Here is a 27,217-nt window from a genome sequence, read left to right as displayed (position 1 = left end):
AGGGACACTGGGCTCTGGGTAATCCTGGCACTGGGGGAATGGGGGCCCCAGACTGTTCTGTACTGGGGGAACTGGGCTGCTGGCATCCCCTTTACTGGGGGTACTGGGCCCCCAGGCTCCCCTCTTCTGGGGGTACTGGGCCCCCAGGCTCCCCTCCACTGGGGGAACTGGGCCCCAGGTCTCCCCTGTACTGGGACACTGGCCTCTGGGTCACCCTGGCACTGGGGGAATGGGGTCCCCAGACTGTTCTGTACTGGGGGAACTGGGCTGCTGGCATCCCCTTTACTGGGGGAACTGGTGACCCAGACTCCCCTGTACTGGAGGGGGACACAGGCCCCTGGGTCACCCTGGCACTGGAGGGAACTGAGCCCCCAGACTCTTCTGTACTGGGGGAACTGGGCTGCTGGTGTCCCCTCTACTGGGGGAACTGGGCCCCAGGTCTCCCCTGTACTGGGAGGGACACTGGGGTCTGGGTTACCCCCGCACTGGGGGAACTGGACCCCCGGACTCCCCTGTACTGGGAGAATTGGCACCCTGGTCTCACCCACCCACGTGTCTGGGCGGGGCTTGTCTGCCCAAGCCCCGCCCCCTGCAGGATGTTTACGGGGAGGCCAGAGGGGGCGGGGAGGTGGTGGTTGATGAGCAGCGGAGTCAAGCAATCAGCGAGGGGGTTGTGCGGATGTTGTCAGTTCATAGGGTCCGAGAGGCGGCCAATGGGGTGTGGAGGAGAGCTGGGGAGGGCGGGGCTTTACGTTGAGTGACGGGCAGCTGGCGCAATAGCGCAATGGGGAGCACAGAGGCGGAGGCGTGCCTGAGTGACAGGGCTCTTCACCAACGGGGTTGAGCCCTGTGCATCACGTGTCAGCCGGAAGATTGTTGAACCACTTCCGAGAGTTTCCGACCAATGGAACTGGAGGAGTCGCGGGTCCTCGCGTTGAGCGACAGGTCTATCGCTCAATCGGGAAGCAACAGCTGGGATGGGAGAAGCCCTGATGGCTGTTCCCTTGGCCAATAGCTGCGAGAAGTCGTGCTTGAAGGACAAGCTCGTTTGGCCAATAGAAAGTGGGAGGAGGTGAGCTAGCTTGATGAACAAAGCCTCCAGCCAATGAGCGGCGGGGCTGCACCGTGGGCGAGCCAGCGCCAACCACCAATGGGAAGCGGGACAAGGGGTTGAGCGGTTTGAGTGGCACCCCCACTCCCCAATGAGCACACCCCGCGAGAGGCGGGGCTCCAACCGCGGAGTCGCCAACGGCGAGTGCGAACCCCGGAGAGCGACAGCGGTGCGGACCAATCGAAGATGAGCGCGGCAGCGACTGGCGGGCGGCTCCGCCAATGGCGCGGCGCGGGGGAGGCGGGAGCGCGGTGAGGTGGGGGGTGCGAGCCAAGCAGGAAGTGGCTGAGGAGAAGCGGCCGCCGCCGAGGGGCCTGGGCGGGAACCGGCTGCCCGCTGCACCAGGTACCGGGACCCGCGGGCCTCACACGGTCCCGAGGAATTTGGGGGGGACCCGGGGCGTGGAGGTGGGAGCCTCGCCCTCCAGCGTTGCGGGGGGCCCGGTCGGAGGGGCCTATGAGGGCGGGGGGCGGGGGGGGGGGGGGAAGGGGCCGGTCCTGCCGCCCTCCCCGCTCGGGATGGGGGGGCGGTGACGGGCCCTCCCCTCCGTGCCCCGGGGCGCGGTCACGATCGCCCCGTTCCCTCGTGGGTTTGGGGTGGGGGGGGCGGTGCTGGTCACCCTCCCGGGCTGGGGGGCAGGTGCCGTTTATCCCCGTGAGAATTTGGGGGGGGGGAGCCCAGCGGTGATCCTGCCCCCTTTGGGCTGGGGGAGCGGGACGGTGCTTCGCGTGGGGATTTGGGGCTGGGGGAGCGGCCGTGCTCCCCCGCGGCTCCTGGGAGGGCCAAGCGCACCCCCCACCACTAAAGTGTCTTTTTGGGGGGTGCTTCCCGTGTCCCCCCCACCCAGGGGCTCATAGTCCCCACCTGGGGACACCTGGGCTTGTCCCCCCCGTGTCACATCACTGGGAACAGGGGGATTGGCCTCTGCTTGTGCCCCCCTACACTTCAGGGTGGGATGAGAGCCCCCCAGATCTGGGGGAGGTTTTGGGGTGGGGGGGCCTGTTCATACATCCCCACAGGTCCCGGCTTTGGGATGTGGGGTTTGTTCCCTCCCATTGCTCCTGGGACCGAGTCCTTTGGCTCCTGCCAATTCTCCAGCGGCAACATCTCTTGCAAATAAAGCGGTGCCTTGTTTTGGAGCCTCACCGGGGGGGGGTTTCCCCCCCCAAGTTGCTAAGGAGCGGCCCTGTGGATAAGCAGTTGGGCTTTGGGATCTCAGGATCCACTCTGGTTTCTCCAGGTACCAATGGTGCTTGAGAACGGGATGTATTGGTCCCTTATCACCCCCCAACCACCCAGGATGAGCGGAGCTGCGGCTCCCAAACAATTTTGGGGTTTGGGAGGAGGGAATCCTGCGATTACACCCATTTTTTGGGGGGGGAGAGAATACGGGAGGTACGGGGAGGATCCTGTCGCAGCCCCGGTAACGCAGCCTGTGTATTTTTGGGTGCTCTTCAGGGTTTTTTGGGGGGCACAGGGAAGCTCTAGGAAGGTCCAGTGTGGCTCCAGATGCAGAAGGTTCATGGAGAGGTGGACACATCCCAAATCGGGGTCTAGATCCACCCCGACTTCCCAGAGGGAAGAAACCAAGAATAGCAAAGATTAACAGCAGGTTCTTCTTTCCAAAGAACCTCCCGGTTTGTTGCTTGCGAGCGGGTCGGTGGTGAGGATGTGATGTTGTCTTTTGTACCCCGTTTCTCGTCTCTCTTCTCTTTCTCGCCCGTTAATTCCTCGCCGCCGCTGTCTGTGTGTGATCCGGGTAACGGGCAGCCCTTGGGGGCTGTGATTATCTTCCCGCAATTAGTTTAATTCCAAGAGGCTTCCTCGGAGCGGGGAGCTTTGAGAACCTCCGGACCGAGGTTTTGAGCAGCGCGTTAGGAGCTGAGCCTTATTTGTGCCTCAAAGGACGTGATTTTAGCGTGTCTGAGGAGGAAAACCAAATACATCGCCCCACACGTGGCCTTGGCAGGGGAGCCGCTTCCCAAGGCGTTCTGCCCTCACATTTCCTGGGATGGGCTGGAGGACGTTTGCACCCGTTTCTCTGGGTTTATTCCACCTTATCAGGTTCCCCTGGGTCTAATTCCTCCCCCTGCCAACGTGTGGTTGTCCCCTACAAGATATTTCCTAGGGCTTTAATTTATTTGTACCGTCGAGCACCTAAGCACACACCTGGGTGCTATAAAAGTAATAGTAACAAGGCGCTAACAGCGAGCGCAGTTGCGGCTCCGCGTTCCCTTCTGGCTTCATACCCAGCGGGTTTTCTGTTTATACGGAATAAACGGGGCGTCCTGGCCGAGTTAATAAACTTCATCTTTTCAAACCCAAAGCGATGAAATAACACGAGACCAGCCGGGATGGAGATAACTCGTAATCGCTCGGAAAGGAGCCCGGGGAGGGCGACGGCCTTGGGGGATCCTGGTAAATCTGGGGAGGAAACCTCCCCGCAGTGACATTGAAGCTGCTTCGTTCTGGTCGTGGCTGCCGGTGTTTAAAACTCCTTCGTTTTCCAGGCTGGCCCAACGGTTGGGATTTCTGGAGCTCGTCCACCGCTTGTTTGTTGTGGTGTCCCCAGAAGTCAGCAGATGGTGGAGACTTAATTCCCTTCGCCGTACGGGAATTTAATCCCCCGGCAGCCTCCGGTCGGTCTGTGCTGGGATGGGGGGACGGGGAAAAGATGAATATCCTGTTCCCTTCCCCGGTGCTGCGTCTTTTTTTGCTGGAATTCGGTGCAATCCTTGTTGAGCTGGGGAACCTGCGTTTGCTGCGTCTCCTCTCCCTGCCCTTCACAGCCCCGTTTAAAAACAAAATGCTATTGAAAGACCCTATTCCATAAAGCCTATTCCAGTATAGGTTGGGGAATGACCTATTAGAGAGCAGGGGAAAGGGAGCTGGGGGTCCTGGGGACAGCAGGGTGACCGTGAGCCAGCACTGGGCCCTTGTGGCCAGGAAGCCAATGGGACCTGGGGTGGGTTAGAAGGGGGTGGTCAGTAGGTCAGAGAGGTTCTCCTGCCCCTCTGCTCTGCCCTTGAATAAAGGGTTGAGTTCAGACACTATAAGGATACACTTCAGAAACATATATACATATATATATAAAATATATACAGCCATAGTACCCTGAGAATGCCCCATCTTGTCTGATCTGGGAAGCTAAGCAGGGTCGGGCCTGGTCAGTGCTTGGATGGGAGACCAGCTGGGTCCAGAGAGGTTCTCCTGCCCCTCTGCTCTGCCCTGGGGAGACCACACCTGGAATCTTGTGTCCAGCTGTGGCCCCTCAGCTCCAGCAGGACAGGGAACTGCTGGAGAGAGTCCAGCGCAGCCACCAAGATGCTGGAGGGAGTGGAGCATCTCCCGTGTGAGGAAAGGCTGAGGGAGCTGGGGCTCTGGAGCTGGACAAGAGGAGCCTGAGGGGGGACTCATTGCTGGGGATCAAGATGGAAAGGGGCAGTGTCAGGAGGATGGAGCCAGGCTCTTCTGGTGACAACCAGGGACAGGACAAGGGGCAATGGGTGCAAAGTGCAACACAGGAGGTTCCGCTGGAAGATGAGAAGCAACTTGTTGGGGTGAGGGTGGCAGAGCCTGGCCCAGGCTGCCCAGGGGGTTGTGGAGTCTCCTTCTGTGCAGACATTCCAACCCGCCTGGACACCTTCCTGTGTAACCTCATCTGGGTGTTCCTGCTCCGGGGGGATTGCACTGGATGGGCTTTCCAGGGCCATCCAACCCCTGACATTCTGTCATTCTGTGAAAGATAAAAACACCGTCTTGGCAGCGATAGTTCTGCGTCCTTTTTATTTTGCCGTAAACATTATTTTTCCTTCCCCTGTTGTGTCACAGACCCCGGGGTGGTTTAGTTCTTGCCACGTGTGACCCCAACAGCAGGGAGGGGTCCCCAAGAAGCCACCCTGTGCAGAATGAAGTTTCTTAATTAATTGCAGCAATTCTAGGTCTGGGCCTCTTGGCCGTCTGGTTGTTTTGGAGACGACGCTTGAAGCAACAGGGCAGCCCAGGCTGACGGATGCTGCTCCCTTGAGAATAACGTGATTTGATTTTGTTTGTCTGGGGATGAACAGGATCAAAACCAAGAGCAACCCACGGCAGCAAATAATTCACCCTCCGCACCGCAAACCTCATTGAAATGGTGGGGGTGCTGTTAGGGGGGGAGAAAATAGATCAATTTCCTTATGGTGCTTTAAAGTGGGGTGCTGGGGGTGTGAGATGAGGGGCAGGGTTTGAAAAGGAGGAATTCATGGCTGCTGAGCTGAACTGGAGCGGTGTGGGTGCACGGCTCGGCACCCGAGGGCTCCACGCTCCTTGCTTTGGGGGTTTTTGTGTGAAGGGGAATGGCTGGAGCTGCGGAAACGTCCGTCTCGCTCGGCTCCGGCGCAGGGTCTGCTGCTTGGGGAGGAAGGGGCTGTGGGCCCTGGCGAAGCCACCGCGACGGGGAGATGCTGGAACCCTTGGGATGGTGCCCAGACCCCTCAGGAGATGCTGGACCCCTTGGGATGATGCTCAGACCCCTTAGGAGATGCTGGACCCCTTGGGATGATGCTCAGACCCCTCAGGAGATGCTGGACCCCTCGGGATGGTGCTCAGACCCCTCAGGAGATGCTGGACCCCTTGGGATGGTGCTCAGACCCCTCAGGAGATGCTGGACCCCTCGGGATGGTGCTCAGACCCCTCAGGAGATGCTGGACCCCTTGGGATGGTGCTCAGACCCCTCAGGAGATGCTGGACCCCTTGGGATGGTGCTCAGACCCCTCAGGAGATGCTGGACCCCTTGGGATGATGCTCAGACCCCTCAGGAGATGCTGGACCCCTTGGGATGATGCTCAGACCCCTCAGGAGATGCTGGACCCCTCGGGATGGTGCTCAGACCCCTCAGGAGATGCTGGACCCCTTGGGATGGTGCTCAGACCCCTCAGGAGATGCTGGACCCCTTGGGATGATGCCCAGACCCCACAGGAGATGCTGGACCCCACTGTGAGGTGCCGGACCCCTATGGAGATGCCCAGACACCTCAGGAGATGCTGGACCCTTTGGGAGACGCTGTACCCCTTGGGATGATGCCCAGACCCCACTGTGAGATGTCGGACCCCACTGTGAGATGCTGGACCCCTCGGGAGATACTGGACCCCACTGTGAGATGCCTGGACCCTTTGGGACATGCCAGACCCCTTGGGATGATGCCCAGACCCCTCGGGAGATGCCGGACCCCTCGGGAGATGCCGGACCCCTCGGGAGATGCCGGACCCCTCGGGAGATGCCGGCCCCGGCTCCGCACTGGCCAGGGACCTGTTGAGATGTTAATGCGGCGGGACGGCTGAGCCGAGCACAATGGAGCACAAACCATGCGCATAATGGCCGGAGTTCTAATCCCCGGCTGCAGCGAAAACAATGCCCAGGGTTTCAAATGGCCCCGTGATTGCGATCGTACCTGCTGCCCCCCAAGAGCCTTTTTGTGTGCTGGAAGGGGAGAAAGACAGAAAGGAAGGATGGATGGACAGACAGAGCCCTTTCCAAGGCATGGCAGCAGCAAGGTGCAGGCTCATCTCCAGAGAGGCAGTGGATTTAATTGGGGAAAATTAATAATTAAACTCTTGAAGTGCCTTAAAGTAACTGCCCATCGGTGACTGACAGCGGGATGGACCAGAGATGTGTGGGATGAACCAGAGGTGTGCAGGATGGGCCAGACCCTTGTGAGATGGACCAGACCCATGTGGGATGAACCAGAGATGTGCAGGATGGACCAGACCCCTGTGGGATGGACCAGACCCCTGTGGGATGGACCAGAGGTGTGCAGGATGGACCAGACCTGTGTGGGATGGACCAGACCCTTGTGGGATGGACCAGACCCTTGTGGGATGGACCAGACCCTTGTGGGATGGACCAGACCCCTGTGGGATGGACCAGACCCCTGTGGGATGGACCACAGATGCGCAGGATGAACCAGAGGTGTGTAGGATGGACCAGACCCATTTGGGATGAACCAGACCCATGCAGGATTCAGCAGCTGAGATCCCAGCAAGCAAAAGGGGGGACCTGCCACCGCAGACCCCCAAAACCATCCGAGTGGAGCCTGGGCCTCGGGAAGGGAGAGGGAACGAGCCGCGGAGAGGTTCCCCAAGCTCACAGAATGCGGAGGAACCGGCCTTAAGGAGAAAAATATCCCGGAGCATCACCACTTGCACCAGATCTGCCCTCCCGCAGTGCTGGGGGCGCCGAGGAGTTCGGTGCTGGGTTTTGGGAGTTATTTCTCTCCCCAAAAGACGGTGACGACGTTTGCGAATTGTGCCGGATGAGCAAGTTCTGAGGGGATCAGGAGGCAGAGAAACATCACACGCTGTGATTTGGCAACTGGATCACGGAACAAGCGCGATCCGAATAGGCTCCGGATTGTGTGACGTGTAAACGCTCCTTCCTCCATCCCAAAAACAGGGAAGGGATGTTTCCCATGAGGAGAAGAAAAGCGGCCGCGGGAGATTTAACACCAGATCCATAGATTTTAATTTCGCATCTGCGGGCGCGGAGTTAAATAAATACAAGTGCTCTTAACGTGAACCTCCATCGCTCTTCTGTGTTATCTCTTCGCAAGCTGGCAGAATCCCTTCTGCTCGTTGTGTTGGTGAAACTAATTAGTTCTAATTAGTTCTGGATGGTAGCAAGGGGTGGCTGATGACCGGTGGTGCTGGAGAAGCTGGTGCTGCTGTGGATCCCAGGACTTGGTGCTCGTTAGGACTTGGTGCTCGTTAGGACGTTCCCAACCCGTTTCTCACCTAAGAGGGAAACGCTGTTTGGAGATGGAGAGAAAAACCCTGTCCTTGTGTAGATTGAGCATATGGGGGTCGCTAACCTGTGTTTTCCAAAATCCTGCTGGGTGTTCCCACCTGAGCTCGGTGTCAAACTAATGATAACGCTTAAAATCCTTTCCCCTCTGAAATCTGGTGGATTTTTCCTCCGGTCGGACGGTAAAACGACGCTGTTCTGCATCACCTGCCAAATATCAGGTTGGTTTCAGCATCTCATTGCGGGAAGGAGCTCTGGCCGCTCTCGGGAGTTTTCCACTTCGGAGCAGGGAGAGACCCAACCCAAACCATCTAAACCAAACTTGTCGAAACCGCGTTTCTCATCCCAAAACAAAGCGAAGCGGCGTCTATCTCGCACAACGTAACCGGGCTCGGCGGAGTCGCACGGCTGCCGTGCCGCGCTTTTCCCCGTGCCGGGGGGCAGATGCCGCTCATCCTTTCCCTCTGCATCCACCGCTTTTCTTTCCTTGTGCACCAGTTGCCGGGGAGGATTTGGAGGCAGCAAAACGGAGAAAAGCTGCGCCAGGTGCTGCGAGTTTGTTGCTCGGGGAATTTGCCCCCGTCCTCCCCCCTCGGGCTCTTCTAAGATTGTATAACACCCGCCGCTCGTTTGGCTCATTAAAACCAGTTGTTCTCACCGCTGACATCTCCGCACAAAGGCCGCGGCTTTTTAGCAAGGGATCAGTTTTAAAACAGCGCACGAGAGGCAGCGATTCCCTCCCGCCTCAACCTGTCCTTGTTGCTTTGTGTTTTGCAGGTACCTGCGGCGGCGGATTTGTCCTCCTGCGGGTGGCCGCGGAGAGGCCGGGAGCAGCGGCGCAGGGCCAGGCTTTGTCCAGCGTTTCCTCCGTGCCTCGGAAGCTAATCCCGGCCGTCACGTGGTGCCGGCGGCGCAGCCGTTCCCGCTGGCCTCGGACGCGGTGAGCAGGGCCGGGGGCTTAAACCCGGCTTAACTTCATCCCGGAGTCGCCTTTCCGCGGGTGATTTTTCTCGCTGTTTCGGTGCGAACTCGCCGGCGAGGGTCAGGAAGGGAAACAGGAAAAGCAGCTTTTAAAAATAGCAAGCCCTTGAAATAGTCGCGGCGTTCGGCCTCTTTTGTGCGAACCGCAGCGGCTCCCGCTCGCCCGGTGCCCCCCGGTCCCGGCGCCAAAACCGCGCGGCGGGGAACCCGGTGGGTGCTCTCGGCGTCGAGGGTGAGTCTGCAAACCCCTGTATCGCTACCAGAGCCGGGGCCGAGCGGAGTTTTGCTCGTGACGCGCGGCTTCCGTGGCAAAGCGGATCCCGAAAACCCCGGGAGCGCTTTAGGGGCGTCCTCGGAGTACATTTAAACTCAACCCAGCGTGGGAGATGGGGAATCGCCCCCGACGCGGCGTCGGGAGGAGGATGCGGAGCGGTGACGGGTGAGCGGGCGGACGAGCCGATAGCACAAGCGGAGTTTGTGCATTTCGGGGTGTTTGAAGCAGGGAAAGGGGCCGAAGTGTCGTCAGCTCAAACAGCACGAGCAAATAAGCTTTGCTTTCAAGGGAGGCTTGGCTCGTCTCATTAATTTAGCTGCGAGCCTCGTTAACTCGCAGGGGGTTGCTGTGAATCCCCTCAGCCAGACTGATTCGCGCTCTGCATTAGCCCAGCCCATGTTTTCTGCCTTGTTAATCCCAGTTTGGCGTTAGTTAGTCTGAGCTTCACCTGTGACAGTCCCTGGGGGGATAATCTGGTGGAAAGACCTGAGCTGGGTTGGATTTGGGGGAGAAACACCTGGGTGGCTGCAGGTGGAATCTGCTCTTTGGAAAGGCAGAAACCTAAGCCTGGCAGCGCTAGAACTGCGTCCTTTCCCAGCTAAAACCCGGCACATCCCAGGTTTAATTAGGTGCTGATTGCACCCGTGTAGGGCGGGACGTGGGGATGGTTTTGTGATTAACGCGACACTGGTTCTTTCTGCCCCAAAGCGAAAGGCGGGTGCTGTGGTTTGTGATGCTGCTAACGGGCTTTGCAGATCTCAGCCTAAGTCCAGCAGCTGGTTTTAGCGCAGCCTTGATGATTTGGGTTTGAAACCCCCCGTAAGGTTGGGGTGGGTTGGAGAGAAGCGATGGCTGGTGGTCCTGACCTTAGGAGGCACCTACTGAACGGCTCCGGCTCACGGGCACCGGGTGCTTGGGGTGGGATAAGGGGATCTTTGGGGTGGGATAAGGGGATCTTTGGGGTGGGAAAAGGGGATCTTTGGGGTCAGAGGGGATCCTTGGGGTGGGAAGGGGATCTATGGGGTGAGAAGGGGATCTTTGGGGTGGAAAAAGGGGATCTTTAGGGTGGAAGAAGAGGATCTTTGAGGCGGAAAAGGGGGATCTTTGGGGTGGAAAAGGGGGATCTTTGGGGTGGAAAAGGGGGATCTTTGGGGTCAGAGGGGATCTTTGGGGTGGGAAGGGGATCTATGGGGTCAGAAGGGGGTCTTTGGGGTGGAAAAAGGGGATCTTTGGGGTGGAAAAAGGGGATCTTTGGGGTGCAAAAGGGGGATCTATGGGGTCAGAAGGGATCTATGGGGTCAGAAGGGATCTTTGGGGTGGAAAAAGGGGATCTTTGAGGCGGAAAAAGGTGATCTTTGGGGTGGAAAAGGGGGATCTATGGGGTCAGAAGGGGATCTTTGGGGTGGAAAAGGGGGATCTATGGGGTCAGAAGGGATCTTTGGGGTGGAAAAAGGGAATCTTTGGTGTCAGAGGGGATCTATGGGGTGAGAAGAGGATCTTTAGAGTGCAAGAAGAGGATCTTTGAGGCGGAAAAAGGTGATCTTTGGGGTGGAAAAAGGGGATCTTTAGGGTGGAAGAAGAGGATCTATGGGGTCAGAAGGGATCTTTGGGGTGGGAAGGGGATCTATGGGGTCAGAATGGGATCTTTAGGGTGGAAGAAGAAGATCTTTGGGGTGGAAAAAGGGGATCTTTGGGGTGGAAAAGGGGATCTTTGGGGTGGAAAAAGAGGATCTTTAGGGTGGAAAAGGGGGATCTATGGGGTCAGAAGGGATCTTTGGGGTGGAAAAAGGATCTCCCTGGTTGTAGGCAGGATTGCCGAGCGGGGACTTTCACACGTGGAGTCCACCGGGCTCTTAACTTAGCGCCAGGACATAGTTGCTCCCATTGGGGCTGTTTCCACACAACGCCGATGCTTCTTGAGCTCAGTTTCTGCGGGAAGATGGTTCAGGGCTCTTAACCACTGAGGTTAAAAATACCCCCGCGCCGGCTTCGTTTCACCTAAGAAAAACAGTGCTTTTGCCTGAGGAAATAGGTGTGTTTTGAGCTACCGAAATAACCTGGCTCTTCCCATCTCGTCCCCTTGCCAACCGACTCCAAATTGTGCCTCAGAAGGGGCCGAACAGGGCACTTTAGTCTTGGGATTACTAAGAAACTTGGGGTTTGAGGGGGGTTTAACTGCATCACATGGGTTAAACCTCTGCCTGGGCTTTGGGGGAGTTTAACTGAACCACGCGGGTTAAACCTCTGCCTGGGCTTTGGGGGGGTTTAACTAAACCACGTGGGTTAAACCTCTGCCTGGGCTTTGGGGGGGTTTAACTAAACCACGCGGGTTAAACCTCTGCCTGGGCTTTGGGGGGGATTTAACTAAACCACGCGGGTTAAACCTCTGCCTGGGCTTTGGGGGGGGTTTAATTGAACCATGCAGGTTAAACCTCTGCCTGGGCTTTGGGGGGTTTAATTAAACCATGTGGGTTAAACCTCTGCCTGGGCTTTGGGGGGGTTTAACTCAACCATGAGGGTTAAACCTCTGCCTGGGCTTTGGGGGGGTCTAACTCAACCATGAGGGTTAAACCTCTGCCTAGGCTTTGCGGGGGTTTAACTAAGCCACGCGGGTTAAACCTCTGCCTGGGCTTTGGGGGGGTTTAATTGAACCATGCGGGTTAAACCTCTGCCTGGGCTTTGGGGGATTTTAACTAAACCACATGGGTTAAACCTCTGCCTGGGCTTTGGGGGAGTTTAATTGAACCACGCAGGTTAAACCTCTGCCTGGGCTTTGGAGGGGTTTAATTGAACCACGCAGGTTAAACCTCTGCCTGGGCTTTGGGGGGGTTTAAGTGAACCACGCAGGTTAAACCTCTGCCTGGGCTTTGTGGAGATTTAATTAAACCATGTGGGTTAAACCTCTGCCTGGGCTTTGCGGGAGTTTAACTGAACCACACAGGTTAAACCTCTGCCTAGGCTTTGCGGGGGTTTAACTAAGCCACGCGGGTTAAACTTCTGCCTGGGCTTTGCAGGGGTTTAACTCAACCACGAGGGTTAAACCTCTGCCTGGGCTTTGGGGGGGGTTTAACTCAACCATGAGGGTTAAACCTCTGCCTGGGCTTTGGGCGGGGTTTAACTCAACCACGCGGGTTAAACCTCTGCCTGGGCTTTGGGGGGGTTTAATTAAACCATGTGGGTTAAACCTCTGCCTGGGCTTTGGGGGAGTTTAACTGAACCACACGGGTTAAACCTCTGCCTAGGCTTTGCGGGGGTTTAACTAAGCCACGCGGGTTAAACTTCTGCCTGGGCTTTGGGGGCGGTTTGACTCAACCATGAGGGTTAAGCCTCTGCCTAGGCTTTGCAGGGGTTTAACTCAACCACGAGGGTTAAACCTCTTCCTGGGCTTTGGGGGGGTTTAACTCAACCATGAGGGTTAAACCTCTGCCTGGGCTTTGGGGGGGGTTTAACTCAACCATGAGGGTTAAACCTCTGCCTGGGCTTTGGGGGCGGTTTGACTCAACCATGAGGGTTAAACCTCTGCCTGGGCTTTGGGGCGGTTTGAGACAACCACGAGGGTTAAACCTCTGCCTGGGCTTTGGGGGGGGTTTAACTCAACCATGATGGTTAAACCTCTGCCTAGGCTTTGGGGGGGGTTTAACTCAACCATGAGGGTTAAACCTCTGCCTGGGCTTTGGGGGGGGTTTAACTCAACCATGAGGGTTAAACCTCTGCCTGGGCTTTGCAGGGGTTTAACCAAACCACGCGGGTATCCCTCCCCGCAGCTTTCCCCGCGATACTTGTCGTCCCTGTCCCATCCAGCGCAGGGCCAGCCGCTTGTTCTCCTCAATCAGACTCTTTCCTGCTGTCTAAGCCGCGTCCCCCGGCTGCAGCTTAATCCTGGGATTCCATACCCAGCCCGCGGCGCCGGGAGGAACGTTATTCCCTTTGTCTGTGCTGCAGCTTTGAAACCTGTTGCCACGTCTCCCCTCGGCCTCCCCCGTTTCTCCTCCCTTCCCTCCCCAGCCCGCGCCTTCAAGGTCTCTTAGATATCCGAGTCTCCTGGTTCCCGTCCAGCCGCCTTCCCCGTGAGCCCGGCCTTGGGGAGGCCTTGGGGAGGCCTTGGGGAGGCCGGACGGGGCCTCCGTCACAGCGGGTGATAGATTGCGACCTGCTGATCCTTGTTCTCAGCGGATGGCGACGCGGATCCATCCGAACCATCTGCCGTCCTGGCCGGGGATCAAAACCACCATCCGCAACCAAACGGAGCGAAAAAGGGGTGAAAAGCGGTTCCGAGGGGGTTTTGCGCTTTGCGTGGGGCTCTGGAGAAGCAGATCCCATCCACGGCTGTGTTTTGTGCCTCTGGTGGCTTCACCCCTGTGCCCGCGGTGCTGACGCTCATCTCTTTGCTCTCTTGCAGACTCCGCCGCATTCCCCACCATGGGTGACATGAAAACCCCGGATTTTGACGACCTTCTGGCAGCTTTCGACATTCCCGACATCGACGCCAACGAGGCCATTCATTCCGGCCATGAGGACGCCGACGCTCACATCAAACAGGTCCCCGTGGAGCCGGGACCCCCCGACCACGTCCTCCCGCACGCCGACATCACGGCCGTCAGCGTCATCGTGAAGAACACGGTCTGTCCCGAGCAGCTGGACGCCCTGGATGGACGCAGCAAGGATGGACACGTCCTCGGGTCCCGCTTGCTGCAAAACGGCTTCGGGGCCGCCGAAATACCCCGGTCCCCCCCGGCCAGGTCTGCGGAAGCCTCTTCCAACGGGGAGTGTTGGGGGAAAGAAAAAGGCCCCAAACCCCTGGATATTTTCTCCCATTTTAGCCCCGACCCCAACGAAGACAACGCCGCCAACCTGATCGACAGAGCCCGCGAGTGCAAACCCAAGGAGAAGTCGCTCGCCGTGCCCTCCCTCTCGCCATCGCCCACGCCGGCGCTCGACTGCAAGGAGCCCATGAGAGAGAGCGCCGAAAACATGGCCCCGGCGTTCCCCGCGGCCTTCGAGCCAGGCCAGGCCGGGGGTGCCGCATCCCCCCCCGCCATCGCCTGCATCAAGAAAGAGGAGTCGGACTCGGAGGAGACGTGCCGGGAGGGCAGCCCCAAGGGCCTGGCTGCTGCCTTGGGGGACAGTCCCTTGGACCACCTGAAATCCGTCACCGTTCGCTACGCCGCCGATGATTCTCCCATCGCCACCTGGCCCGGTTCTGACCCAAATCTTGATGGCGGCACCGCAAACGTCACCGAGGTGAAACATTCGCCTGTCAGCCCCCGCGAGCCCTTCTACAAACCCTCCTCGCCCGTTGTGCAGAGCCCCAGGCTCCCCCCATCCCCAAAGCAGCTGGACGGCCTCAAGGAAGAGCACCAAGTCCTGGAGAAGTCGATGGGAAGCCCACAGAGCATGTCGAGCGCCGAGGAAGAGGAGGAGGAAGAAGACAACAACAACGATTCCCCTTCTTCCAACTCCTCGCGGCCCCTGAAGGTGCGGATCAAAACCATCAAAACGTCTTGCGGCAGCATCACCAGGACGGTGACCAGGGTGTCGTCGGATTCCGAGCCGGGCTCCACTAAGGGCCCGGCCGAGCAGAGCTCCCAGGATGCGGCCCTTGAGGTGTCAGCCGAGAAGGACGAGGGGATGGCGCTGGAGGCGCCCAAGGAGAAAACGGAGCTTTCCAGCCCCTTGAAAACCATCGAGGGGCCAAAAATCGTCAGCGTCCAGCTCGGCAACGGCACCAAGCTCAAAGGGACCGTCCTGCCCGTGTCCACCATCCAGAACGCCAGCAGCGCCATGCTGATCGCCGCCAGCGTGGCCCAGCAGAAATCCGTGGTGCTGCCGGCGAAGACGGGCAAAGCCGTGGCCAAGAACATCATCAACCTGGTGCCGCAGAGCCTGCCCAAGGCCGACACCAGGACCAACGCCAGCACGGTGACGCAGACCGCCACCATCACCACCACCGCCAACCAGAAGGTCAACGGCACCACGGTGGTGATGGTGCAGCCGCAGAAACCATCCCCGACCGTGGCGGGCACCGTCATCTCCCGCAGCCAGTCCAGCCTGGTGGAAGCCTTCAACAAGATCCTCAACAGCAAGAACCTCTTGCCCACCTATAAACCCAACCTGAACCCGCCGGCCGACGCCAGCCTGGCCCTGCCGCCCTTCGGCTACCGCTGCCTGGAGTGCGGCGACTCCTTCGCCCTGGAGAAGAGCCTGGCGCGGCACTACGACCGGCGCAGCATGCGCATCGAGGTGACCTGCAACCACTGCACCAAGCGCCTCGTCTTCTTCAACAAGTGCAGCCTGCTGCTGCACGCCCGCGAGCACAAGGACAAGGGCCTGGTGATGCAGTGCTCCCACCTCGTCATGCGCCCCATCGCCCTGGACCAGATGATCGGCCAGCCCGACATCACCCCCCTGGTCTCGGTGACGTCCTTCCCCGCCGGCAAGGTGACCGGCGTGACGCAGGACGCCTTGGTGGCGGCCAACGGGGCGCAGGAGCTGCCCATCCTGCCGCTGGGCAGCGGCGCGGAGCAGAGCAGCTACAGCTGCTTCAGGTGCCTGGAGTGCAAGGAGCAGTGCAAGGACAAAGCCGGGCTAGCCGCGCATTTCCAGCAGGCCGTGACCACGGGGACGACCAGCAGCACGGTACGTGGGGGCCGGTTACGGCAAAACCTCGCCGGGGCTCCAAATGTGATTTGGGCAGCGCCCGCTCGAGTCCTGCCAACATAAAACCCATGCGGGAGGGAAACACAGGAGCCGGGGGCCCATTTGTGACCGTAAGGGGCTGGTGGTGGTTGTTGGCTGGGGAGGGATCGCGGCTCCTGGGTGCCGGAGCCATGTTAGAGCCGCGGGCGCCGCTTCCCCTTCTGCCGCCTCGAAGCACAAATGGAGTCTGGAGAAACCCTGGGGGGGGTGTTTGGTTTATTTTTTGATTTCCTCCCTCCTCCCGAGCCAACCTGGAGACCCCGGGTGCTTCCCGCTGCTCTGTCGGCAGCAGCGTCCGGATTAACGCCGCGACCTTTCCAAGATGAGGGGAACGTGGGTCCGCAGCGGAGCCGTGTCCTCCCTGCACCTTTCCCTTGTCCGGAGCCCCCGGTTTCCTTTGCTGTTTCCTGGTAACTCTGTTTACTCCGGAGCCGCTCCAACGCAGATACTGAGGAGGAGGGAGCCCTGGGATCCCGTGCTCATCCCCAGGAGCTGCTGCTCGCAGGGAGGATTCCTCGCTCCCGTCCCCTCCTTCCCTTCCTCACCTTTGCTCTGGGAATCATGGCTCTTGGGGCAGCTCCTGCGGGAAGCTCCAGCCGTTTCCTCTGCTCCTTGTCGGCTTTTCCCCTGTGTCCGTATCCCGGGCTTGGAATGAGTTTTGATGTTGTTTTGGCGGCTGGTCCCTGGCGAACCCTCAACACATTTGGGACCCGTCTGTGGTGACGAGCCTGGAAAAGGCATGTGAAACACCCTCAAAAGTTCCCTGCGAGCTGTTGCCAGCAGATTGTCCCCTAAAACATGCCTGGCAGAGTCCCGGCGCTTCTCTTCCCCCCTCTTCGGGTGTTACAGGTTGTCGGCGGGACGTGGAAATAGCTGAAATAAAGCCCTTCTTGCGGTTCCGCGCTGGGCTGAGCCGCTCGCCGCTCCTCTCCCCGCAGGTTTGCACGACGTGCCCCATGATCATGTCCAACCGCTGCAGCTTCAACGCCCACCAGCGCATGCACAAGAACCGCCCGCCCCACGTCTGCCCCGAGTGCGGGGGGAATTTCCTCCTGGCCAACTTCGAGACGCACCTGAAGGAAGCGTGTCTGCACTTCTCCCGCAGGGTCGGCTACAGGTACGGCCCCCGGGGGACACCAGGGACTGTGGGGGACGGTCCCAAAGCTGCCACAGGGTGTTTGGGGGTCCCTGTTCCTTCTCCCCGGTGGTGCCGAGGGTGAAGGTCTTGATTAGGGGAAAGGGACGTGGGGACAGCAGGGTGACCATGAGCCAGCACTGGGCCCTTGTGGCCAGGAAGCCAATGGGACCTGGGGTGGGTTAGAAGGGGGTGGTCAGTAGGTCAGAGAGGTTCTCCTGCCCCTCTGCTCTGCCCTTGAATAAAGGGTTTAGTTCAGACACTATAAGGATACACTTGAGAAACATATATATATGCATATATATATATAAAATATATGCAGCCATAGCACCCTGAGAATACCCCATTGCGTCTGATCTGGGAAGCTAAGCAGGGTCGGGCCTGGTCAGTGCTTGGATGGGAGACCGTACAGATACACAGGCATAGCACCCTGAGAACACCTGATCTGGGAAGCTAAGCAGGGTCAGGGCTGGTCAGTGCTTGGATGGGAGACCAGCTGGGTCCAGAGAGGTTCTCCTGCCCCTCTGCTCTGCCCCGGGGAGACCACACCTGGAATCTTGTGTCCAGCTGTGGCCCCTCAGTTCCAGCAGGACAGGGAACTGCTGGAGAGAGTCCAGCGCAGCCACCAAGATGCTGGAGGGAGTGGAGCATCTCCCGTGTGAGGAAAGGCTGAGGGAGCTGGGGCTCTGGAGCTGGACAAGAGGAGCCTGAGGGGGGACTCATTGCTGGGGATCAAGATGGAAAGGGGCAGTGTCAGGAGGATGGAGCCAGGCTCTTCTGGTGACAACCAGGGACAGGACAAGGGGCAATGGGTGCAAACTGCAACACAGGAGGTTCCGCTGGAAGATGAGAAGCAACTTGTTGGGGTGAGGGTGGCAGAGCCTGGCCCAGGCTGCCCAGGGGGTTGTGGAGTCTCCTTCTGTGCAGACATTCCAACCCGCCTGGACACCTTCCTGTGTCACCTCCTCAGGTGTCCCAGCTGCGCCGTGGTCTTTGGTGGGGTCAACTCCATCAAGTCGCACATCCAGACGTCCCACTGCGAGGTGTTCCACAAGTGCCCCATCTGCCCCATGGCCTTCAAGTCGGCCCCCAGCGCCCACGCGCACGTCTACACGCAGCACCCCGGCTTCAGCAACCAGCAGTCCAAGTGAGTGCTCCCCACGCCTTGCCAGCAGAGACGGGAGGTTGAGGTTGGAAATTTGGGGGTAATGTCTTCTGTTGGGTGTTGAACAGGCTGCCCAGGGCAGTTCTGGAGTCACCATCCCTGGAGGGCTGGACAGACGGACAGGAGGTTCTCAGGACATGGGGCAGGGGTGGGTTATGGTTGGACTTCATGATCTTGAGGGTCTCGTCCAACCCAAATGGTGACTCTATGATCATGGAAGGGTTTGGGTTGGGAGGGACCTTCAAAGACCATCTAGTCATGGGCAGGGACATCTCCAGCAGACCAGGGACATCCAACCAGACCAGGGACATCCAACCAGACCAGGGACATCCAACCAGACCAGGGACATCCAACCAGACCAGGGACATCCAACCAGACCAGGGACATCCAAGCAGACCAGGGACATCTCCAAACAGACCAGGGACATCCAACCAGATCAGAGACATCCCAAACAGATCAGGGACATCTCCAACAGATCAGGGATGTCCCCAATCATACCAGGTTGCTCAGGGCCCCATCAAACTTGACCTTGGGTGTTCTCAGGGATGGTTCATCCACCACCTCTCTGGGCAACCTGGTTTTCCCACCCTCAGCATCACAAATAGAGATTGGAGATGGGACCTTGGTGATGATTCTTCCCCAAAGGGCTGTGGGTGTTGGAACAGGCTGCCCAGGGCAGTGCTGGAGTCACCATCCCTGGAGGGCTGGACAGACGGACAGGAGGTTCTCAGGACATGGGGCAGTGCTAGAGTTGGGTTATCGTTGAACTTGATGATGATAAAGCTCTTTTCCAACCTCAACGACGTTTCTTGGCATCCTCTCCTCCTTATGCGCGACGTTTCCACAGCGTTACTGCCTTACAGAAAGCTACGCTAAAATATCTTCATTCCCTCCTTACTCAGCACTGCACAAATCAGTCTTTCGATACCGCTATCTCAGCAAACCGCATTACTCATCATTTATTTCACTTTAACGAATATGATTCCAAGAACAAGGAGCGCGGGACATTGCGGGAGGAACTCGGAGCGCGGTCGCACCGCACCCGGGGCTGCTCTTTCCCCTCAGCGCCGGTGTTTTCCCCCCCGCCAGGATGATTTACAAGTGCGCCATGTGCGACACCGTCTTCACCCACAAGCCGCTGCTCTCCTCCCACTTCGACCAGCACCTGCTCAACCAGCGCGTCAGCGTCTTCAAGTGCCCGGACTGCCCGCTGCTCTTCGCGCAGAAGCGCACCATGCTGGAGCACCTCAAGGTGACGCTCTCACCATCCCACCGCTTTATTTTTATACAAATATCGGAGAATTCTCGCACGCCGGGGGGTGGGTTAAAGGGTGGGCAACCTGCTGATGCAGCAGGGCCCTGAGATCTGGTTCCCTTGTCCCAAAACATGAGATGAGCCTGTTGTTGCAGGTTGGGGTGTGGGGGCTTTTCCTTCCAGCCCCAGACACCCACCACCACCCTCTCTGCTTTCCAGAACACTCACCAGCCCCAGAAGCCCAAGGAAGACCTGGCGAAGAAGGTGGCCGTCCTGCTGACGCCCAAACAGGAGCCCGTTGAAACCCCCGTGTCCAAGATCTCGGAGGAATCGTCGTCGTCCACGGAGGAGGACGAGCCCCCCAGCTCCCCCGAGCTGCGCAAGACCAAGCGGAGCCGCTTCCAGCGCAAAACGGGCAACAAGTCCAAGGGCAGCGGGTGGACGTGCGGCGTTTGCCACTCCTGGTTCCCGGAGCGCGACGAGTACGTGTCCCACATGAAGAAAGACCACGGCAAGGTGAGGAGAAGGACACCGGGGGGGCGGGGAGGGTTTGGGGAGCCCCCCGGCGCGGCGCCCACCCGCACCTTTGTGTCTCGCAGTCGGTGAAGAAGTTCCCGTGCCACCTGTGCGAGCGCTCGTTCTGCTCCGCGCCCAGCCTGCGCAGACACGTGCGCGTCAACCACGAGGGGATCAAGCGCGTCTATCCCTGCCGGTAACGCCGCGGCTTCGGGGTGGCGGAGGGGGCGACCCGGTTCCTTCTGGGGAAGCTGCTGCGGGGAGGATAAAGCTGCAAGTGATGGAGATTTAATAGATAGGAGGGAAAGGAGGCACCGGGGGGGGGGTGTACTTTCTAAAGGGACGTGGATGAGCAGGTTTGGGGCAGCGTGGGGACGCTGGGGTTCGGCTTCCATCGCTCCATCGCCTTCTTGGCCCTGCAGATATTGCACGGAGGGCAAACGCACCTTCAGCAGCCGCCTCATCCTGGAGAAACACATCCAGGTGCGACACGGGATCAAAGTGACCGACCAGCCCAAGAGCCAGGAGGTCGTGATCGCCCGCATCGGCACCGGCACCGCGCAGGTACGAGGCCCCTCGGGGCGTTGGCGGAGGGTTTGGGCGGGTTGAAGGTGTCCAAGGACGCGAGGACCCCCCGCGCGGGTTGGGGCGCGGGCAGGAGCGCCCCTGACGCCGCCCTCCCGCAGGTGTCCGCTCGGAAGCGCAAACTTTCCTCGGACGAGGGCGACTCGTGCAGCGAGGAGCCCGACAGCACCACCCCCCCTTCCAAAACGCACAAGGGCGAGCGCAAGGCCCCTTTCCGCTGCCGAAAGTGCGGTTACCTGGCCAGCAGCTCCGCCGACTTCCAGGAGCACATCCCCCAGCACCGGACTGACGAGAGCTCCCACCAGTGCCGCGAGTGCGGGCTCTGCTTCACCTCCCAGGTCTCGCTCAACCGCCACCGTTTCATCACCCACAAGAAGAAGAGAAGCGCGGGGGAGCCGGAGGAACCGGGGCCGCGCAGCCCCCGGGACGGCGCCGCGCAGCACGCGCCCGACGGCAAACTCTCCTGCAAGGTGTGCGGCCGCTGCTTCGACACCCAGCTCAACCTCAAGACGCATTTCCGCACGCACGGCATGGCCTTCATCCGCGCCCGGCAGAACGCCAGCCCCGAGAACTAGCGCCGCCACCGGGGGAACCCAACACCTGTAAATAATGGGCGCGGAGCCGCCGTGACCCCGTGTCCTCCATCCCTCCTCCGGTTCGCATCGCGGAGCCGCCAAGAGAGAAGCTGGTCTGCACCGGAGCATTTCGGTCACCGGATCGTCCGGGGCACAAAGAGCCGAGTCCGGACGCGCCGCCGCTTCGCGGGGAGACCAAACGGTTTGTTCGCCGCTCGGTCCTCGTCCGCTCCCGGGGACGGGAGGACGTCCCATCCCACCCCGCACCGCCGGTGCCAACCCCGGGCTCCTCTCCGCCCCGGTGCTGCCGGCAAATCGTGACCACGGTCGCTTCTCCGGCGCAGGACAGAGACGTCTGTGCTGACAACATCACAGCAACATCCACTTTGTTTTGTTGTGTTATTTTTAATCTCCCCATTTCGAATGTTGCTCATTTGGGAGCCGGTTCCAGACCCGCAGCCCCAGGTCCCTTCTCGCCGTCACCGCGCGGACTCGGGGCGGTTTGGCCGCTCCCAGCGAGGAGGAAGAAGAGGAAGAGGAGCAGAATGGGGGGCGGCGGAGGCAAAACGAGGCGCGATCCGTCACCGAGAAGCCGCTGCCGAACCGCTGCCGGTGAGTCCGGGGGGAACCGGTGTCACCCGCTGGTGTCACCGCAGCCCGACCCGCGTCCCCGCGAGGGTCTCGATCCCTTTGGGGGGAATAAAGGAGCAAAACCCAGCCCGAAACGGTGTCGCTGGGGCGTTCTCATCATTTCCTTGTGAATAACCACCCGCTAACGAGCTTTGTAAAGTTGTATCATACACTAAAAGTAACAACCAGAAAACTACTGTTGTGATTTTGGGGGGGTTGTTTTGGTGTTGTTTTGGGGTTTGGGTTGATTTCTTATGTGCTGGGCTTGGCCTTTGGTTGCTTTTCCTTGGGTTGAAGCGCTGGGGTGGATTCAACCAACACCACAAGACCCGGGGTGGGCGGGGGGGGCCACTTTTTAACCTAAAAGGCGCAAAAGCAACCAAACGCTTCCCAAAACCCCCTTTGTCCCCCCACCCCGAGCGCGTGGGGCCGTGAACGTGTAAATGCTGTTTCATAATAGAGAAGAACCTAAAGTTTCTACGAGTTTTAGAGGAAGGAAACGAATCGCTTTGTAATCTCTTGGTTTTCAAGCACTTCAGTGCCTTTAGAGTGATTTCGGTTCAAAATGGGGGGGGGTCGGGGTTGGGGGGGGGGGCCGTGCTCTTGTTTTTAGGGTCGTGCTGATGCTACAGTAAAACTCCGGGCACTGCAGAGCTCTCAGGTATCATTTATTCTTGTAGTAATAACGCAATTAATTAAACTTTTAGTGGTTTAACCCCTGCTGTGCCCTGTCTTGCTTACCTGGCCCCGCGGGGTGGGGGGGGGGCATGTGTGTGTGTGTCCCCCCCCAGCACAAGGGTGTTGGTCCTGCCCCAAAAAAGGGGTGTCCCCCCCTCCACATCCCCATAGGGCTCCTATGAGCCCCCCACTGCAACAGGAGGAGGGGGGGACCCCCCCCAAAATGAGGCCTGTGATTCCCTATGGCCGCGGGGTGGGGGCCCCCCCCCCCCATTCTGTCCCTAATTCCCGCCCCCCCCGCCCCCACAAGGTGGTTTGTGACCACCAGCTTTTTAAAAAGAGAATTGGGGTGGGGATTTTAATGCTAAAAAAGCGACGGGACAAATTAGTGCTAAACAAAGAGACTGGGGGGGGGCAACGCTGCAGCGGGACGGGGGGGACATGGTGGGGGGCACTGCTCTTAAAGCAAAAATAGGGGCTGGAGGGAGCGGAGGGGGGGGGAATTTTGGGGGTGCAGCGCTGGCTCTGCCCCCCCACACCGCCACGGCCACCCCAGTGGGGAAAGGGGCTCAAACCCCCCCAAGGAAAAGCAGCAGAGAAATTATTGCAAAAGGGATGCAGGGTGGGGGGGTCACAGTCCCAAATTCCTGGAACGGAGTCAAACCAAAAGGTGCTGGAGGGGGCGGGAGGTGACAGCTGGGGGGCACCAGCCCCGCGTGGGGGGGCGGGACGGGCGGGGGGTGCGAGAAACAAAAGGGGTGGCGGGTGGGTGGGTGGCGAGTGGGACCCGGGGGGGACACGCGGGTGGCACCGTGAGCAGCGGCTCCAGTCACAGCAGATGCCAAACACGGGGGGGCCAGGCCTGTGTCCCCCCCCACAAGGTCCTCAACATCTTGCGGTGACATTGAGGGGACATTCGGTAATACTGATGGGAGCGCGGTCCCGGTCCCCGTCCCCTCGCCGGGCGTCACCCCCGCGCGACACCGTTACCGCATGATCCGATTTCGCTTGGATTTTTCACGAGTGGGTTTTGGTTTCTGGGGTTGGTTGGTTCTTGTTGTTTCTTTTCTTTCCTCGTTTCATTTTATCGAGGAGTCTTGGCCAAAGCGGCCCCGGGGAAACCCTGCGATGCGACGTCCTTGTCCCCCAGGGGAGCCCTCACATGATGCCGTTGGTGAGGTACTGGAAGCCGTCGTAGAGCTTGGTGGTGATGGAGCGCATGCTGCCGTCCACCATCTGCTCGATCAGCAGCTGCAGCTGCTCCTCCGTCATGTTCATGTGGAAACGCTCCTTCAGGTTGCGGATGGTGGACGAGCCGTGGAAACAGGGGAGCTGTGACCCTGCGGGACAGAGGGACATGGGTTGGTGGCTTCTGTCCCCCTTTGTCACCATTTACGGCCCCGTTTTCCTCCCTGTACTGTTTTTGGGCGCCCCCGGCTCACCCAGAAGAGCCTGGCTCCATCCTCCTGACACTGCCCCTTTCCATCTTGATCCCCAGCAATGAGTCCCCCCTCAGGCTCCTCTTGTCCAGCTCCAGAGCCCCAGCTCCCTCAGCCTTTCCTCACACGGGAGATGCTCCACTCCCTCCAGCATCTTGGTGGCTGCGCTGGACTCTCTCCAGCAGTTCCCTGTCCTGCTGGAGCTGAGGGGCCACAGCTGGACACAAGATTCCAGGTGTGGTCTCCCCAGGGCAGAGCAGAGGGGCAGGAGAACCTCTCTGGACCCAGCTGGTCTCCCATCCAAGCACTGACCAGGCCTGACCCTGCTTAGCTTCCCAGATCAGGTGTTCTCAGGGTGCTATGGCTGTGTATCTGTACGGTCTCCCATCCAAGCACTGACCAGGCCCGACCCTGCTTAGCTTCCCAGATCAGACGCAATGGGGTATTCTCAGGGTGCTATGGCTGTATATATTACATATATGTTCCCCAAGTGTATCCTGATAGTATCTGAACTCAACCCTTTATTCAAGGGCAGAGCAGAGGGGCAGGAGAACCTCTCTGACCTACTGACCACCCCCTTCTAACCCACCCCAGGTCCCATTGGCTTCCTGGCCACAAGGGCCCAGTGCTGGCTCATGGTCCCCCTGCTGTCCCCAGGACCCCCAGCTCCCTTTTCACTGCTCCAACAGCTCATTCCCAACTTACACTGGAACCTGGGCTTGTTCTGCCCACATTCAAGACTCTACACTTGCCCTTGTTCTATTTCATCACATTTCTCCCGCCCAGCTCTCCAGCCTGTCCAGGTCTCTGGTGGCAGCACAGCTTCCAGTGTCACCCACTCCTCCCAGCTTGGTGTCACCAGCAAACTTGCTGACAGTCTCTATTCCCTCCTCTTACCTTGCTGCATGATCTCCACAATCTGCACCACTTTGTCCATGTGCTTGCGGGCGGCGATGAGCCCCTGCAGCATCAGCATCTTGTAGTAGTTGAACATGTCCCCGTTCAGCCCGCCCATCACCTGCGGGGCATTTTAGGGGGGGTTCACTTCAAACAGACACCCCCAGTGTCCAGGTCCCGAGAGCGGCCGGGCTGAGGTGGCCCAGGAGCTACCACGGGTGACAAACCCACTGCAGCGTCACGTCACGTCCCCCCCGTTCACTCACATCCACGAATTCCGTGGTGAGCTTGAAGGCCGACGTCTCAAAGCCGAGATTCCTGGGGGAGCTGGACAGGATGAACCCGAAGTCGATGTGGATGATGTGTCCGTCCGCATCCAGCAAGATGTTGCCGTTGTGCCTGCGCGGGAGGGGGAACCGGCCCGTTAAGCTTTGCGCACGCCGCGATTTCCCCGCCGAACCCAGGGCCGAAATGATGGATGGCGGGGAAAAGCCGCAAAGGCGGCGCGGGGACTCGCCTGTCCTTGACCTGCAGCAGGTAGCACACCAGGCAGTAACCGGCGCAGCTCTGCACGAAGTTCCTCTGTGCCGTCAGGAAGGACTCGGTGTTGTAATTCCCGTGTTCCTGCAGGAAATAGTCCAGCAGCGAGAGCAGCGATTGCTTCTTGATTTGGTGGATGGACACGGCGTTCACCACGGGCTCAATCATGCCGCTGTCGGCGGAGATGACGAGGATTTTGTATGGCTTGATCCAGAGCGGGACGCGCTCCTGTTCCCAGATGGACTGCGGGAGAGAGCGAGAAAATCCCTCAGGGCCCCCCCGGGCGGTGCGGCCCCCGCACAGCCGCTCAACCCCTCACCTGCAGCTGCTTGAGGACCTGGAACGCCAAGAGCTCCTGCCGCAGGTCGTCCCCACACTTGACGATGACGGAGAGGAGGCGCCAGGAGGGCAGGTGGCCATAGGGGGAACCTTCACGGATCCTCCTGTGGGAAATCCTGGCGTGTCAGGGGTTGAAGGGCCCTGGAAAGCCCATCCAGTGCAATCCCCCCATGGAGCAGGAACACCCAGATGAGGTTACACAGGAAGGTGTCCAGGCGGGTTGGAATGTCTGCACAGAAGGAGACTCCACAACCCCCTGGGCAGCCTGGGCCAGGCTCTGCCACCCTCACCCCAACAAGTTGCTTCTCATCTTCCAGCGGAACCTCCTGTGTTGCACTTTGCACCCATTGCCCCTTGTCCTGTCCCTGGTTGTCACCAGAAGAGCCTGGCTCCATCCTCCTGACACTGCCCCTTTCCATCTTGATCCCCAGCAATGAGTCCCCCCTCAGGCTCCTCTTGTCCAGCTCCAGAGCCCCAGCTCCCTCAGCCTTTCCTCACACGGGAGATGCTCCACTCCCTCCAGCATCTTGGTGGCTGCGCTGGACTCTCTGCAGCAGTTCCCTGTCCTGCTGGAGCTGAGGGGCCACAGCTGGACACAATATTCCAGGTGTGGTCTCCCCAGGGCAGAGCAGAGGGGCAGGAGAACCTCTCTGACCTACTGACCACCCCCTTCTAACCCACCCCAGGTCCCATTGGCTTCCTGGCCACAAGGGCCCAGTGCTGGCTCATGGTCACCCTGCTGTCCCCAGGACCCCCAGCTCCCTTTTCACTGCTCCAACAGCTCATTCCCAACTTACACTGGAACCTGGGCTTGTTCTGCCCACATTCAAGACTCTACACATGTTATATTTCATTAATATGGGACAAGGACGGGAGCATGGGGGGGGGCACACCCAGGGCTACGGGGACCCCGGTACCGCAGAGCTCCGCACAACAGCAGCTCCCAAGTACAACGCGGACACACCCGCAGGTTTATAGAGCCCGGAGGGCTCTTGCTCAGGTTGAAATTTGAGCGTTGGACGTGCAATTATTGATGAGGAACACAACCGAGTTTATTCTGCGCCAGGTCAAACTCCTCTGATAGAAAAGATGCCCGTGAGTACCCGGTAACACCCCTCAAAGCCCAACGCCAGGGCAGCAAACCCGCCGTGGATTCTGATTCTTCCCCTCCTCGGGCGCACCCGCCGCTCTCTGCCCTCCCCATGGGACCCAAAGTCGGGGCCATGGAGCCATTTCCTCGTGTTTCTCTGCTGTCCAAAGTCCCCGCGGCGCCCGTCCCGTCCCATCCCGTCACCCGCGTCCCTTCCAGCCCTACCTGACTTTCTCCTGCCAGGGCTCCTTGAGCGCGACGGCCGACGGGTCCTCGGGGTCCCTCCGGAAGGCGGTGGGGGTGTGCGCCAGCTGCTCCGAGAGCCGCCGCCTGCCGAACGCGGCCGTTACGGAGCGAAACGCGGCGTCCAGAGAGAAAACACCATCCCCACGCACTCCCAGAGCCTTTTCCGGCCAAAACACCCCGTGAATCTCATGGATTCACCCCAAACCCGGAGCCAAGGAGGGAAAAGCTGCGCAGGGGCAGCTGCACCAGCTCAGCCCTCAGTGTAGGGGTCTTGCCACCCAGAGA

General features: G+C 59.4%; 2 protein-coding genes across 10 annotated transcripts in view; one reads left to right on the top strand and one right to left on the bottom strand.

Annotated features, from left to right (window-relative positions):
- The first annotated feature begins 821 nt into the window (after nucleotides 1-821).
- Nucleotides 822-22,418, top strand: ZNF687 (zinc finger protein 687). Of its 4 annotated transcripts, none has more exons than XM_065043202.1 (10): nucleotides 822-1,456; nucleotides 8,669-8,891; nucleotides 13,546-15,782; nucleotides 16,781-16,959; nucleotides 17,948-18,124; nucleotides 19,232-19,394; nucleotides 19,617-19,913; nucleotides 19,997-20,109; nucleotides 20,336-20,477; nucleotides 20,600-21,314. In XM_065043202.1, exons 3-10 carry the CDS (start codon nucleotides 13,566-13,568, stop codon nucleotides 21,071-21,073), a joined length of 3,762 nt encoding a protein of 1,253 aa, XP_064899274.1. In that variant the 5' UTR covers nucleotides 822-1,456; nucleotides 8,669-8,891; nucleotides 13,546-13,565; the 3' UTR covers nucleotides 21,074-21,314. The 4 variants fall into 4 exon arrangements, with proteins under 4 accessions (XP_064899274.1, XP_064899273.1, XP_064899276.1 ...); XM_065043201.1 differs by having other exon boundaries at nucleotides 826-1,456; nucleotides 8,669-8,831; nucleotides 20,600-22,418; XM_065043204.1 differs by lacking the exons at nucleotides 822-1,456; nucleotides 8,669-8,891 and adding an exon at nucleotides 8,965-9,104.
- PI4KB (phosphatidylinositol 4-kinase beta) overlaps nucleotides 22,359-27,217 on the bottom strand; it is a 17,947-nt gene continuing 13,088 nt past the window's right edge. For all 6 annotated transcript variants that reach the window (XM_065043216.1, XM_065043219.1, XM_065043218.1 and 3 more), the window contains 6 exons: nucleotides 26,912-27,016; nucleotides 25,577-25,700; nucleotides 25,235-25,500; nucleotides 24,984-25,116; nucleotides 24,718-24,838; nucleotides 22,359-23,721 (listed from right to left, as the gene is read on the bottom strand). In XM_065043216.1, the coding sequence (XP_064899288.1) occupies nucleotides 23,540-23,721; nucleotides 24,718-24,838; nucleotides 24,984-25,116; nucleotides 25,235-25,500; nucleotides 25,577-25,700; nucleotides 26,912-27,016 (931 nt within the window). In that variant the 3' untranslated portion in view covers nucleotides 22,359-23,539. The remainder of the gene's footprint in view (nucleotides 23,722-24,717; nucleotides 24,839-24,983; nucleotides 25,117-25,234; nucleotides 25,501-25,576; nucleotides 25,701-26,911; nucleotides 27,017-27,217) is intronic.

The sequence above is a fragment of the Columba livia genome, chromosome 28, assembly GCF_036013475.1.
Source record: "Columba livia isolate bColLiv1 breed racing homer chromosome 28, bColLiv1.pat.W.v2, whole genome shotgun sequence".
In the NCBI taxonomy this organism is placed as follows: Eukaryota; Metazoa; Chordata; class Aves; order Columbiformes; family Columbidae; genus Columba; species Columba livia.
Note: the sequence above shows the minus strand (reverse complement) of the source record. Positions and strands in the feature narration are given on the sequence as shown.